At 40.1% G+C, this 14,959-nt stretch overlaps 2 protein-coding genes across 2 annotated transcripts in view; both read right to left on the reverse strand.

Annotated features, from left to right (window-relative positions):
- LOC146655493 (C-terminal-binding protein 2-like) overlaps positions 1-5,010 on the reverse strand; it is an 82,362-nt gene extending 77,352 nt beyond the window's left edge. Inside the window, exon 1 of the mRNA XM_085427861.1 lies at positions 4,688-5,010. The gene's annotated coding sequence lies outside the window, so the exon portion shown is untranslated. The remainder of the gene's footprint in view (positions 1-4,687) is intronic.
- Positions 5,011-13,230: 8,220 nt separating this feature from the next.
- tex36 (testis expressed 36) lies at positions 13,231-14,946 on the reverse strand. The gene is made up of 4 exons (XM_085427874.1): positions 14,838-14,946; positions 14,609-14,749; positions 14,392-14,466; positions 13,231-14,290 (listed from the first exon to the last, which is right to left on the reverse strand). The coding sequence occupies exons 1-4, from the start codon at positions 14,886-14,888 to the stop codon at positions 13,970-13,972; spliced, it is 588 nt and encodes a 195-aa protein (XP_085284000.1). The 5' UTR covers positions 14,889-14,946; the 3' UTR covers positions 13,231-13,969.
- Between the last annotated feature and the right edge of the window lie 13 nt (positions 14,947-14,959).

A 14,959-nucleotide genomic window follows, 5' to 3' on the forward strand; every position in this document is an offset into this window, starting at 1 on the left:
GGTTTCAAAAATAAATAAATTTTTTTTTAAAAACTTACTTTTGGACCCCCAAATGGTCCATGCCCCTAAACACATACCCAGTTTGCCTCATGGATGATGCAGCTCAGCTTTTTATAGTTAATAGATAAAAAAGCTTTTGACTTTCAGGGCAGTATGAGCATTTACATCATAAGCAGGAAAGTTAATTTCTGTACATACACCATGCATTCATATTCAGAACGCAAACATTTGAGAATCTAATCCATTTCATTCCAGTAGGTATAGGCTCTTCAGTGTTTGGAGGGTATGTTAACAAACAATCTACTAAAACACATGCAGAGTGTGAATCGTGAAATATGCATGCTTCAATAATTGTTTACTGCATGTCATATCTCTATTGTAATATTAAAAATATGTTATGAAATATTGCAGAGTTAAACTCCACCACCAAAGACTCTTTGTAGTCTTTGTGTTTCCATTTGAAAATCTACATAGTAGTCATGCAATCACTAGAATAGCATCCAAATATCAAAAACAGCCGCTATTGACCCTGTTAAGTACTGTAAATGGTAAATGGCCTGTATTTATATAGCGCTTTACTAGTCCCTAAGGACCCCAAAGCGCTTTACATATCCAGTCATCCACCCATTCACACACTGGTGATGGCAAGCTACATTGTAGCCACAGCCACCCTGGGGCGCACTGACAGAGGCGAGGCTGCCGGACACTGGCGCCACCGGGCCCTCTGACCACCACCAGTAGGCAACGGGTGAAGTGTCTTGCCCAAGGACACAACGACCGAGACTGTCCAAGCCGGGGCTCGAACCGGCAACCTTCCGATTACAAGGTGAACTCCTAACTCTTGAGCCACGATCGCCCCATGTAGTCTTTCTTTACATGCGAAGAAGCAGAATAAGGTCATCTACAAAAACAGGAAAAACTACAAATGGCACAACAAAATCTAGATTTTCTAGTGGAGCTGCTACGGTAGCTCCAGCTTAGTATGGAAGTACTCTGTGTTTGGGATGGACGATCAAGGGGCAATAATTAATTCAAAAAAGGCAAAATGCAATATGCTTTCAGTCCAAGGGAGGAAACAGATCCAATTTAGGAAAGCACTTAAAATAATGACATTTGGATCTTTTTATAGAATTCAAGCTGAGTAAGTTTCAGTCCATATTAACAACATCCAAAGTATTATTTACCATTTTGTTTGAGGCCACTGACACTGCTATTGTGAAATTCAAAATGTTCCATAGGCTTATAGTAACATTAGTAGGCTACTCAGCAACTATCTTAACACTTCAGTCTGTTTCCTATCACTTTACCATATATGCTGAAATGTTCGTGTTTAAGTAGCTACTTTTTTTTTTATGTAGTAGCAAATTGGGTATCCAGAATTGTATTAATCCTTTTTTTTACCAATATTAGTCCTGTTGGTAGCGATTATTACATTTATGGCATCGTGACATTCCTAATATGATCCCAGACATCCAGAAATTACGCAGCATCTCTCAAAAACAGTACAAGCAACAATGCACCTCAGTGATGGCATCACTTTGGATTTAATGTGTAGCTTTTGGCAACACTATGATTCTGCAGTTTTGCGTTTGATTGTCTCAATTAAAAATCTTAATGCTTTCAAATACAGCAGTGGGCTAGAACTTGCTTATTTCCTGGCTGCTGCATTAGCTAAACTGCAATTCAAATACATTATGTGGAATTGGCTAAGCTTTCAAAGAGGCTTGTAAGACGCCAGTGTTGCAGGACCAAAGTAAAAATAAATAAATAAAGAATACACCCATGAGAGTATGGGGAGGGGGGAAAGGGTTTGGCTGTACATAAGAGCAACCACTGAGGATGTTTTCCTTTCTCCATACTGTGTATATCCTATCAGTGGTGGCAGACAAGAGTGCGTGGCACCCACATGTACAAACAGCGAGTCAGAGAGCGCAGCGACTTTTAAGCACACTGAGCAAACAGGTCTTATCAGCGAGGAGAATCAGACACCTGCTGCTGTCTGCTGCAGTCCACATCCACTCTCCCAAAACTATCCTTGACAAGCAGAAGGAAAAAAACGACACACTCAGAGACACAGCACAACAGCACAGGGAGAAAGCAGGTGCAGAAGATTTGCAAAATGCACCAATTAAACTAAACACAGCAGATTTTTAAATGTGTGTTCTTTGAGAAAAAACTATTACCAGGCAGCAGCAGTTGTTAACATAGCACAACAGTTGCTCAAAGAATAATTAAAGTACAACTGTTCCCTCATCATTGTAATGCCTCTCAAGTGCTCAGCCCTCGGTTTGCAAAGTGCACTACATCACAGCGCAATCTTTGTTTTCAGCATCAAAGCCTTAATGCAATCTGAGGATTGAGTTGTAAGATGTCTAAAGATCTGTGTCACATGCGCTGAGGTGCAAAAAAACTTTTGTTGTTGTTGTGTATTGTGTTGGGGGGGTTTTTGTTTGTTTTTTTAACATGCAAATTTCAACTTCAAACTGTGACGAAATAAACTGAACTGGATAATTAGCTGTAGTTGATTTTTTTTTTTTCAAACAAAACTCGCATAAAGAAAATCAAAACCTAGACTTATCCGATAAAAGATTAATTGCAGTCATGCTCAAAGAGACCTGTGGTATAGTTGGTACATTTTCAGCCTCTTGCAACTGGCACAGTGCAATTTCACACCCGTTACCCCCTCTCCACAATGCACAGCAAAAAAATCACATGACAGTACAATCCTCTCAAACCAACCTACGGGAAGTTTTAGGGAGCCGTTAGTACTCTGGCCATTATGGGAATTGTCAGAAGAGCTCACAAGAGCTATTCCAGCAGCATCTAAATTACTGTGTTAAATGGAGAATTAGGCTCTGAGAATATGATTAACCAATTGTAATTGCTTTGCTTCTGTGACTTCAAAACAGGCAGTCGATGCATGATTATGATTTTCCTTTTGCTGTTGTTGTGCTTCTAGCTGTTCCTCTTTACAGAGTAATCATATCAACAACGGGACATGGATATAGTTCAAGTAAGTGCTCGCTTTCTTAATAAACAAAACATGCGACCTCTGTCCAAAGAAAAGCAAATGCCAAATAAGCGGGCACATGCCAGTAAGAGCAGCTGTGCTTTCAAAGACTATCATCTTTTCCTGCTCTGGTGCACTTGCTCCCCAGTTTGCATCTCAACTCTCCAGCATGGTATAGCACAGCGGAGACACACAAATAAGTCCCTACACAAGCATGTTGCACAGCAAATCAGCCATATACAACGGTGCTCAGTACAAGCACAAATCATGTTCCTAATCACAGTACAGTGACTCCAGCAGTCACCAGGGAATATCTGTTGAGGCAAATGAGACTCCTGTTTTCCAGTACAAACACAGGCGCACAGGCACATCAACACCGAGCGCTACCATGAAGCACAAGCTGTGTCTGTGTGTGTATGTATGTATATATCATAAATATTAAAACGGTGATTTTGCATTTTCTTGGCATTTTCCCCTTCAGCGATGAATCAAAAGGCCTGATAGGAGCTGCCATGTACACTCTGATGCTGCCTGTGATGCATTTGCCTTGAGAGGCCAGCTTTCATATCTCAACACACACAGTCCACAAAGACAACAGGAAAGTAAGTTCAACCACCACCACAACTCCCCCATCAGAGCTGAAGGTTGGCAGATGAGGGGAGAGATAGGGAAAGGCAAACGGGGAGGGTGGTGCTGCAGGTGGGACTGAAGGAGCTGGGAAAAACAAAATCAGAATATCTGAAACTCCACATTATCTGATTCAAAGCAAGCCGAATTAAATGTTCGGCTAAATGTAGCGTTTAAAATGCAAACCCTGGGATCTGGAAGGGTGCAGGTCATGGCCTGCACATCATTAACAAAGGTCTTTTCTCTGCAGGAAGGCTCCACACTAAGTTTCCTTGCCTGTTGTGACAATGCCCAAGGGGGTAGAGCAGATGTCCGTTGCCAGCAGCACATCTGCATACAGCCTCTTATCCCCACCCCTTCACTGGCCAGACAATGGAGCCGCCCTCCTCGTCCTCCTCCTCCACTTGAAGCTTTCTTTCACTAGAGCCTCCAAATGCAGTTTTTTAAAAAAAAAGAAAAGAAAAGGGAGTGAGAGTTATGAGAATCAGTGCCTACTCTGTGCTTCTCAAAATTAAAAAATAGAAGGACCATCCTCTGTGTGAAAATGTGCAGATGCTCATATAGATATCTGATTGAGTGATTAACTTATTTGGCACTCACTAATTAGTATGCTACAGCTGATTAGAGATGTCCAAACTGATGCCAGGAAGAACTGCAAAATAGGCCTGCACCAGTACTAAACTTTTAATCAAACTCCTTCCGTGCATGTTCTTCCTGGTTTCGGATGAAAAATGAAAAAAAAAAAAATCTATCAATGCAATTTTTTAAATTTTATTTAAAGCACTCATAGCTGATCTTGATTGGACGTTTAATGAATGTTCACCGTTACCTTTTAATTGCCCAGCCTCATTAGGAACTTAATAAAGCCAATTTCCACATCACTATGAAGTGGAGTATCGGCTAATGTCTACTCCCACCCTCCCTTGTCTCTCCTTGCTGATGGCGCAGGGACACATGGACAGCGATGCGAGTATAGCTTTCAAAACTATACCCCGGTGGAGCACACACCGACATATTTTACACCACCTTTGCAATAATCTTGAATCCTACCTCGACTGGATGTTTACTGAGAGTTCAAACGTCGGCTTTGGGGGCTCCAGAAATAGCATCGCAGGCTACGCATTTCAAATTCGCTTGTTATCTCGGATTTAGATAATGATCCACCTTTAGATGACATAAAAACTTAATCCTGAACGCAACGGGACAATCTCCGGCGCAGGGAAACGGTGCCTGGTGTCGGTTTTTACGGGGGGAAGTAGCCTCGGCTCTCGGTGTGCCTGGTTATCCTGCTGTTTACTTATACGGTTCATAAACACTCCTATTCTTTTCCTCCTGCCAGAATTGAGAGGTGTGTATCAGTTTGCTTTTCCTTTTTTTCCCCTCTCGCTTTTTGAGTGAGGCGGAGCCTTTGCCCACTTCTCCCTCACACACACACACACACACTCACACACACTCAACACTCTACACGCGGGCCCGCGCGCGCACAGCACAGATGAGAGGCTCTCCTTCCAGTTGATATAGATGGGACAGTAGGAATTTTCGAGAAAGGCGATTCAGACTCGACTATTATTCAGTACATTTTCCTTCGTAATGTTAAGCCTCGGTTACTACAGTTAAATATGTTTGGGGGGGGTTGTATTCATTGTCTTTTTCTTTGTTGTTTGTATGGTTTGTCTGAAAACTCTTGTCTTCTTACCACCAGCTCCTTTCAAACTTATTTATTGAACGTCTGAATTGAGATGCAGCAATGATTCCTTGTAATATCTTCTCCGACCAGTACAGAGACAATATATACAAATCTATACAGTGTCTCTAATACTAATTTAAGTACAGCTTATTAGTGTGCACAGGGTTTTAGTCTGAGCAGATAGACAGGATAAGCAAGTGTTATGTTCAACTCACATTGCTATTTTGTTACCCTAAAAATAAATAAATAAAATGAACAGACATTAATGCCTCACCTTTACAGCCTACACAAACAAAATGAAGCATAAGCAATCTATCATGACCTGATATTGATATATATATATATATATATATATATATATATACATATATATATATATATATATATATATATATATATATATATAAAAACACCCAGCACGCCCCTGCGGGCGGTTTATCCTTCAAGCTCGGGTCCTCTACCAGAGGCCTGGGAGCTTGAGGGTCCTGCGCAGTATCTTAGCTGTTCCCAGGACTGCGCTCTTCTGGACAGAGATCTCCGATGTTGTTCCTGGGATCTGCTGGAGCCACTCGCCTAGCTTGGGAGTCACCGCACCTAGTGCTCCGATTACCACGGGGACCACCGTTACCTTCACCCTCCACATCCTCTCGAGCTCTTCTCTGAGCCCTTGGTATTTCTCCAGCTTCTCGTGTTCCTTCTTCCTGATATTGCTGTCATTCGGAACCGCTACATCGATCACTACGGCCATCTTCTATATATATATATATATATATATATATATATATATATATATATATATATATATATATATATATATATATAATGCTCAAAATAACATAATACAACATAATACAACATGCCTGGATAATGCTAACAGTGTTAGTCACATAACAACTAACTGACAAGACTAACAGCCTGTTAGTATATATAATTTTTAAAGTAATAGTATATACTATTAGTATATTCTAAGATGGTCACACACTGCACAGATATTTAATCAAAAACAGAATTATATTCTACAAAAAATATATATAATATGGCCCAAATTTCTAAATTGTTATGCTAGTAATTTGCCAAAATTCAACTAGCAGACCTAACATTAGCTTACCCAGATGGTGCTTTTATATGGTGTAATGTAAAATGTGCTTCATGGCTAGCACTTGAGTACTGCTTAACTGGGGGGTTTTAACTAAGTAAAAAAAGAAAATAATAACATACATATACTATTATTAGCCAAATACCACCAATTAAAGTAATACATGGAATTTTAACTCAGATGCTTATGTGCAGGTTTAAACTGTCACCTGTGTTATGCTGCATAAGCCCATGCACTCTAAAATCAGTGTCCTCAGTCATGGTGGTGCAGATACTTTAAGCTACTATTAACTAAATAATTAAAGCACCTTGAGGCGACTTTTGTTGTGATTTGGCGCTATATAAATAAAATTGAATTGAATTGAATTATTGTTGCTGAAACAACTGATTGGTTATATTTTACTTATAGTTGTAAAAGTATGTCAGTAGGATTCAGCTGAGGAAGCACAGTGACCTTTTTGGATGGTTCTGGAACCCCAGGGCATGTCCATAACCCTAATGCTGAGTGTACTTCAATTATGCTAATCATGCTAGCCAAGCTTTCTAATAATAACAGCCTACTTGAATTTAAAAGTATTCTCATATAAAAACAAACTTTAAAAAAGTTAGCAAACCCGAGCTAACACTTGTCAAAATACTATCTGATGCCTAAATTCTAAAACTAACATAATACAACATGTTATGTTATGTCAGTAGTTTGCCAGATAATGTTAACTCCCATAACTAGCATTAGCCATAACCTATGGTGCTTTTCCATGTTATATAAAATATGGCTGACAGCTAAGACTTTGAATTTAATTAATTAATTTGAATTAAATAAAAAGAATATATAAATTAGACCTATTAACATACAATAAGATTAGCCAAATGCCCAAATACCATCCATGAAATTGATAAATGTATTCTAGCTCAACTGCTTAATGCGCAGGTCAGAAGTATCACCCGTATTATATTACATAACCCCTTTTACACTATTTAAACACATTTAGCTGTAGGCATTAGCATAATACTGATTGATCACTTGAGATAAGCTTCACCATTCTCTTTGTCCGTGAAGTGCAGTTTAAAACCAATCTTATTTAAACAACATTTTGATTAACTGTCAGGTTAACCACATTTCATATTAAGCTGCCTCCTTTTGTTTTTATCTGAAATCCATAAACATATTAGCTTACACATAGTTGATATCAGCTCTGGGCCAACAATTAAGTAAAGAAACTTGTAATTTAGTGTTATATGATGTGATAGATAGATGAAATGCAAAGATTTTTGTTCTTCGTGCCACAGGTGCAGATAGCAGCAACTGCAGCTGTTCTTTCATGTCAAAACATGCAGCGTATATTCCTTTTTAGTTCCAGTCCCTGCAGTACAATTATTTTAGACCCTCGATTCACTCACACATTAGTGCCAGCCATATAACACGGCACAGATGGCGGAGAGCATGGTTGGATTTCCCAGTCACTTCAGTCTCTGCATAGTTTTCCAGCACGTCCAGTAGAGCTTTCCACAAAGACAAAGAAAACCACCTCAAGCAGCAGACGAATCATTTCCATACTTTCTGTTTGTATCTGCTGTACCATGTATCCTGTGTGTGGTCCCAGGCCTGGGGGGTTTTGGCCCTGTCCTGAGACCATCCTTCCCTGTGGTCATCTTGTCTCCGGCACAATGTAACTACTGGGCAGAAACCCAAACACTCCAAAGACCATCACTAGCCAACAAGGGACACCAATAGAAGCATATGTTCACAGCGCAAAAAGAGGGGAAGGGAGGATAAAGAAACAGAGAGTATTTGTTAGCCACAAATATATTTAGAAGCTAATGACATATTACATCATTTAATGATATCAAATGACATGCGTAATGAAGTATGTAAGACCCATACATTAATGTGCTTTTATTAGACATATGTGGCAGCATCATCTGTTATCTCTGTGTCATTTTGAAGGCAAAGGGTGATTAAAATCAGCTTTTTTGTGACAAATTAAATCCTGCAAAATGCAATGTTTGCTAATCATGAGCTGATCCTCTTTTGTGTTTACTGCAGTTTACATAGTTAAAGCCCTTGCTGTAAAAACAAATATGCAAAGGCTTTATTTGCCAAAGCACATCTGAAAGTAAAAACAACCATTAGGAACTGTGCAACTGTGTGGTTCGATCCACGGCTCCTCCAGTCTGCATATCAAAGTGTCCTTGGGCAACATACTGAAGCCTCTGATGCATTTGTCTGTATGTGAATGCATTATAGGTAAAAAAGTGTGTAAAGGATATATAAAATGCGTTGTGAATGAGTGGATGCGGCTCATAGAGTACAAATGCACTATTTATATATTGATAATAATTGAATATGTCTAATTGTAGAAAAATTGATCAGTGCTATCTTCCACATTATTGAAATATTCACCACATTTGGTTTGATACAATATTATGATTTGCCTTTGTTTATACAGTAGTTGTTAGAGGATGTCAGTCAACACACACACACACACACACACACACACACACACACACACACACACACACACACACACACACACACACACACACACACACAGAGTTATAATCTATTCACTGTACAGTGGGTATTGGAGAGGATCAGTGGTGTGCGACTGCATATTTCTGCAGAGAGACATTATTTCTTCCCTCAGTTCCTCCTGGCAGAGATCTGAGTGTTTGACCTTTTTAAAATGCAAAGCGATTCTTCTACTCCAGAGAGTGAACGGGAGGCTCATGATTGTGCTACTAAATTTGAGGGACTTAATGCAGTAACTCAAAGAGAGGGAGAACTGTTCTGCACCTGCTGAATTCTGACTTGGTTATGGGGATACAATAACACCTCCAAGGGTTATGTTAATCTTTAAAGGCGGGTTATTCTTATGCTGCTTCACTCTTTACCTCATTTGAATGAATATTTCACTGCAACCTTGACTCAGTCTCTCATGCTTAAATCACCTTATTGCATAGCATTTCCTTTTACTGGCTCTTGATGCTGTGTGCGTACTATAATACTTGGCTCTTTTGATTTATATGTCTTCTAATATCAACATAAACTGTGAAGATCTTTATTCATTCAGTCCATGCATCCAATATGTTGCTATTCAAAAATAACCTTGTATAAATCAGTGTGCATAACTCCGCTACTTTTACACTGGCTACATCATTTACATCTTTCGTCCTTCCCGAGGAGGAGAAGTGCATTTAATTTAAGTTCAACTTCACCACTAGAAGACTTTATCCACAGCTAAAATGTGGAGATCATGTTAAATTGAGATTTTAACAACTTGTGACACATTCCACACATTGTAATGAGCGGCTCATGGCAGTGTAATTTACATTTGATAATAATGTCAGATTCATGGGAATATGCCATTGTACACTTAGTAGACACACAGTGAAGCAGTTTGTGCTTTTTAGATGGCACAAAATCTCATGATAATAACAATGGCCACACTCACATCTAATTATATTTCTCTGCATTAAGGCTTCTGTCATATCCGTTAAAGGACATAAGAATGCCTTCATTGCCTCATATTTATGCCTTCAATAGAATGCAAATGAGGCAGATTTACCCGTTTGACTGGAAAATAAGTGTGAAAACGGTTAATTAGACTTGTTGTGAGGTCTGCAGCAGGAAATAGAATGCTGTGATTATGAGATGTTGAAGCAGTTTTCAGGGCTGACTATATAAACAGTTACATACAGTATGCGGCGGGGCTGAAAGCAGGAAGTTACACAGGCTCTCTGTCGGAGCAGAAAATAGAATCTCCGTATTTTAGCTGTGTCACTTTGCTCTTCCTATGAGAAGACTGAGGCAGCCTTCACTTGTTGACATATTTTTGATCAGCTTCCTGTATGAATGACCCCCTTTTGTTCAAGTATGAAACACTGCATAAGCACTCTTGGATGTGTGTGTGTGGCCTATCTCTGGTTCTGTACATTGCATTATGCCTTTTACTAATGAGATTAAAATGTGGTTATGAAGGAGCAGTGTGGTGGAACTAAGAGGTGGAGCTTCTTAAGCAGTGATGAAACACTTGGTAACATTGTGCACATGCAGCAATCGAGTCAAAGCTTTTGGGGCTATAAAAGTGTGTTTCTGAAGAAAACTATCCTCTGTGGTTTGTGCATTGTTTCCCCTTATTTTAAATATATAACAAAAGACAAAAAATCAAGAATGCATAAGGCTTATTTTGCTTGAAAAACAGCTCATTTTTCTTCATGTTGCTATTTAATTACAGATACAACAGCTATGAATGCCTTCATGTAAAGCATGCATTATAAATTCATCCATCCTTGTATAAACTACTTGCTTGTTCTTTCTCTGGTGGGATACTTGAACAGACTGCTGCTTGTAGGTCTTTGTTTACAACCAGGCTAATGTAATTATTCTCACCACCTACGCACAAATTAACATGCAAGCCTTGTCGGAGGTTTGAAAAATGCATGGGGGAATGTGATTTAATGCAAGGATAGGCCTGATCTTTTGAGGCAGCGTCTCGATCGGAGCCTGGCGGACCTCACAGCTGCAGCACAGAAAAGAGCTGCAGCTAACATGCTCCAAAGTACTCTGTTAAGGCACACATGCACAGTGCAAAGACACACACACTCAGGCAAACACAGAGCTTCCCAGCTGGGTTTTAGCAGGGGAACTCTTATCTCAACTGAACAAACTCTTCAACTGATGGGAATGTTCTCAGGATGTTATCTAGTCCTCTGTGGAAATGAGATAGCCAGCCACCTTTATCACCACCCTCAGACTCAGGAGGGCCCCTGACCGTTACTGCAACAAGGACCACTAAGGCTGCCAGGGGACACCAACCAACTGGCTGCTGAAAAAATAACACTGCCAGGGAATTGGAAGCACTGCAAGAGAAATGACTGACAGGAGATTGGAAGGAGTCTTAAAGTTTGGGTGTAGTTTAACCCAGCCAATTCGAAAGACTTTTGGACTCTATAGTTGCTGTTTAGACTATGTGCTGAGTGTTTGAACAAGATTAAGTGTTAGGCATAAGGAAAAGTCCTACTGTGAGCCTTGACATCGTATCAAAAAAGATATTGAAAGTGGGGTGAAAAATCGAAAGAAGTCAAGATAGCTAGACGTAGTTATAATTGGCAAAAGAATAAACAGAAATAAAAAATCTTTGAGATATGCGATTTAACCGCAGCATCTCCATAGCAACTCTCTTTCAAGTTACATCTTTAATGAATAGGTAATGCACAAAATGAAAAATGCACAACTTCATAATGTCAGAACGGATGCCAAAACTGATGTGGGATTTACAAAAAAAGGAAGGTAGATCTTGTTTGACAAAAACCAATTTTGCTGCACACAACAGAATGTGTCAAAACAGCGCAGCAGCCTTTTTTTTGAAAAGAAAACACACAAGCACACACGCATACACGCACACAATGTACCATGGCAACACAAATCTTCCTTCTGTTGCTGTTATTTTGACTGTCTGGCAAATCCACCTCTTGTTTTCAAAGCATTTTTTTCTCTAACAGGTGCAAAACCTCTCAGCTCAACACATCAAAGAGACACATGCACCTGTGAATAAATCACAGCAAATGGTAAGAATCCAGACTAGGGCCTCCACCAACACCAAAGAGGTAGGATTCAAAGTGACTGATTTAATATTCATGAAGTGCAAGGCTTTGGTGGTTGAATGCTTGTTTACTGAGATGTGCCTTTTGTCCTTGGGAGAAGGATTGATTTTCTACCATGCAACTGTATTTACATATACTTGCCGGCTACGTGATGTAACAGGCATGCAGTAACACACTAAACATGGCACATACAGTACGCACGGCCTGACACGACTAATGATTGGCATGTTATTTCAGCGTTCTCACTCTTCTGTTGAGTATTAAAAGCCTTACTGCTCTTCTGACAGAGCTAATGAGACTATGATTTTGAAGTGTTGGTGGCTTCTGTGCGGAGGAGTTGTTCAAGTTGTGGCAGGTCCAAAGAAAAGTGCAGTCTGCGAAATGCACCCACAGGGACAGAGGTGCCAGACAACCAGTCGAGACCAGGAACAACCAACCATCAAACCAGAGCACAGGTGTTTTTCCTTAATAAGCGCTTCTTTCTCTCTCATCAGCAACACTGCTGGCCTTCACAAAATATTTGACAATAGTTTAGGCAAAATAGCAAAATGCTCCAGGCTGTTGTCTCAGTGACATGGCAGAAATAGGGTTAAAACAGACCTGGAAACCATCAAAAGTAATCTCCTCATCAGACATCCCCCTCCTAATTGTGCACCTGCATCAGGGGATCGTTTTTTCTGACGGCGATGTGCCAGATAATCTCAAAGTGAAATCGCAAAAGGCCCACAGATTCACACAAACATCTCTCAGCCATCTTGTCTGAGAAAAGACTGAGGTCTGCTTCACCTTTTAAAAGTGAAACAAACGCCTACAAGGTCAGCGTGGTATGTGGATCAGCTAATTACAACAGCTGAAAGAAAGCTTGTGAGAAAAATCCATCTCCCCGGTGAGTATTTAAAGAAAGAAAGCAGCTGGTCAGAGCATGCTCTGGAGAAAACATCAGCTATTGGAGAGAGTGGTCGGGGACACTCTTCACTTAAGTGCTTTTCTCTGAGCAGTGCTCGCTGTCATTGGCTCCCACGCTTCCTCCTCTCTCTTTATGGGCTGCACACACACATATCCATCCTTTTCATCCCCTGGGGTGAAACAAGCCCATGCATTATGACTCAAATCAAACTTAATTTATTTCGCATGCTCTAATTGAATATCTCCATGTTGATATGTATTGAATAAAAATAGCAGGATCATTTTTCTAATTATTCCCCCCCACATTTTCTCTCACAGAACATGCATATTACACAGGGGTTTTGTGGCTATTACATTTTTCATACAACTTGGCCCTTGAACAATGAACAACTCACTGGCTAGGCAGGCCAAATGGCTCATGTAACCCTGCTGCCCTCTGCTGGCAAAACTGTGAACCACCAACAGTCCTCACGTAGACTAATAGTGGCACTCAAATCAGGCCTGTGCACACTGATGTTCAGATGCATCCATAGCTACGTTAACTCAGCTTATGCTAACTTGAGTTCAAATAACATTGTGCTACATTGCTATAATGCGTTTATGAAATGTTTGTAGCAACTTTGGCACATTTAATAGAGTCAACATTAGCTGATAGTTCATTCTTCTGCCTGAGGCTGACTGAACTCTCAACAGTTGAGATACAAAAAGTACCTGCCATTGATTCTGATCATTTTATCACCAGCCTTACAATATTAGAAATACAGAGATAAAATCACTTAAGTACTAGCAAAAGTATTGAAGTAGTTTTTGCAGGTTCTAAACTTTGAAAGTAATCACTTTGCATAGTTTCTATGCAATAAATGTTACTTAAACTATGTTAATGCTTTTTCCAATCTTGGAACATTTGATATTGAGTATGCTGTGGGATAAATCTTGGTTCACAATTTTTAATGGATTACAGCTCATATGCAAGTGAAGGAAGCTCTGTGCATGCTATGGCCCCCTAATGATGCCATCTGGGCATTAAATGTAAGAATATCTTAAGGCTTGGATGGTGTTGAGCAGTTGGTAGCTGCCAGCACTTGCAGGGTGTCAGACTGGTCAGAATCGTCTCGTCCGAACCACATAAACGTCTCCCCCGCCTGTGCCAAAGCTGCCTCTGCAGACTTCTGCCTGTGGTTGTGAGGGAAGCGCCGGTTTCTGGATGCAGAATCAACAACCTCCTTCACTATGAAGTCACTCTGGTAGGCTGTGGCGTTCCCTCGAGTCTCTTTGGTGCTATTGTCAGTTCCACCATGGCACAGGCAGAAACGGGAGATATGCTGTCTGCGATCATCAAGACACTTCCTTCTTCCCACACTCTGAAGTACATCAACATAGAATAGACACGGTCCCCTTTTAAAGGTATAATGTGGTGAATCTTGTGTTCAGCAAAACCTTGAACCTTTCACTACATACTTACATGAGAGAATACAATGACGTCGTCTTTTAAGGCGTGCTTGTTGTCATGGTCTGAGAAGGGATACTCTCTGGATTTCTGCAAGTTAACCCATAAAACTCATACTGGGAGAGCAACTAAATACAGAACTGTGATAGCAAGTCCAAGAAAAACTATTAAGGCCACTGGCAGTGACTATGATATCAAAAGCAGTAAGGCCATGCCTTATCTACATACACACCTGCTGACTTTTCCATTTAGGATAGCGTTGAAAGTTTAAAGCCTGAGGCAACGATGACTTCACTTGAGTCAGCATGATCCCAGTGCTTGTACAGTTCTCTCCAGTCTTTGTCTCATTTTCTGATAAACCTGGATGAGCAAACTGGGAACAAAATGAAAGAAAACCTAATTACACATCTAGGTTTAGAATGCTATGATTTAATTAAACCAATGAAATGAAGACTTCTTACCCATTTGCAATCAGTGCTCACTGAAAAATGACGCTTTCCGCCTTTTACCATTTTTCCACTACAGCTTGAGGTGTTTAGACCACAATCAGTAAAACCAAACACGCACTCCACAAACTGTGCAA

Source organism: Rhamphochromis longiceps, linkage group LG13 (genome assembly GCF_057381845.1).
Source record: "Rhamphochromis longiceps isolate RC_006_pf linkage group LG13, R_longiceps_female_GT1.1, whole genome shotgun sequence".
NCBI classification, from domain to species: Eukaryota; Metazoa; Chordata; class Actinopteri; order Cichliformes; family Cichlidae; genus Rhamphochromis; species Rhamphochromis longiceps.

Coding starts and splice junctions, on each gene's coding strand:
- tex36 (XM_085427874.1), bottom strand. CDS start 14,888: ATGGTAAAAGGCGGAAAGCGTCATTTTTCAGTGAGCACTGATTGCAAA. Junction 14,750..14,837: donor TGAGCACTGATTGCAAATGG/GTAAGAAGTCTT, acceptor TTTTGTTCCCAG/TTTGCTCATCCAGGTTTATC. Junction 14,467..14,608: donor CTAAATGGAAAAGTCAGCAG/GTGTGTATGTAG, acceptor GTTAACTTGCAG/AAATCCAGAGAGTATCCCTT.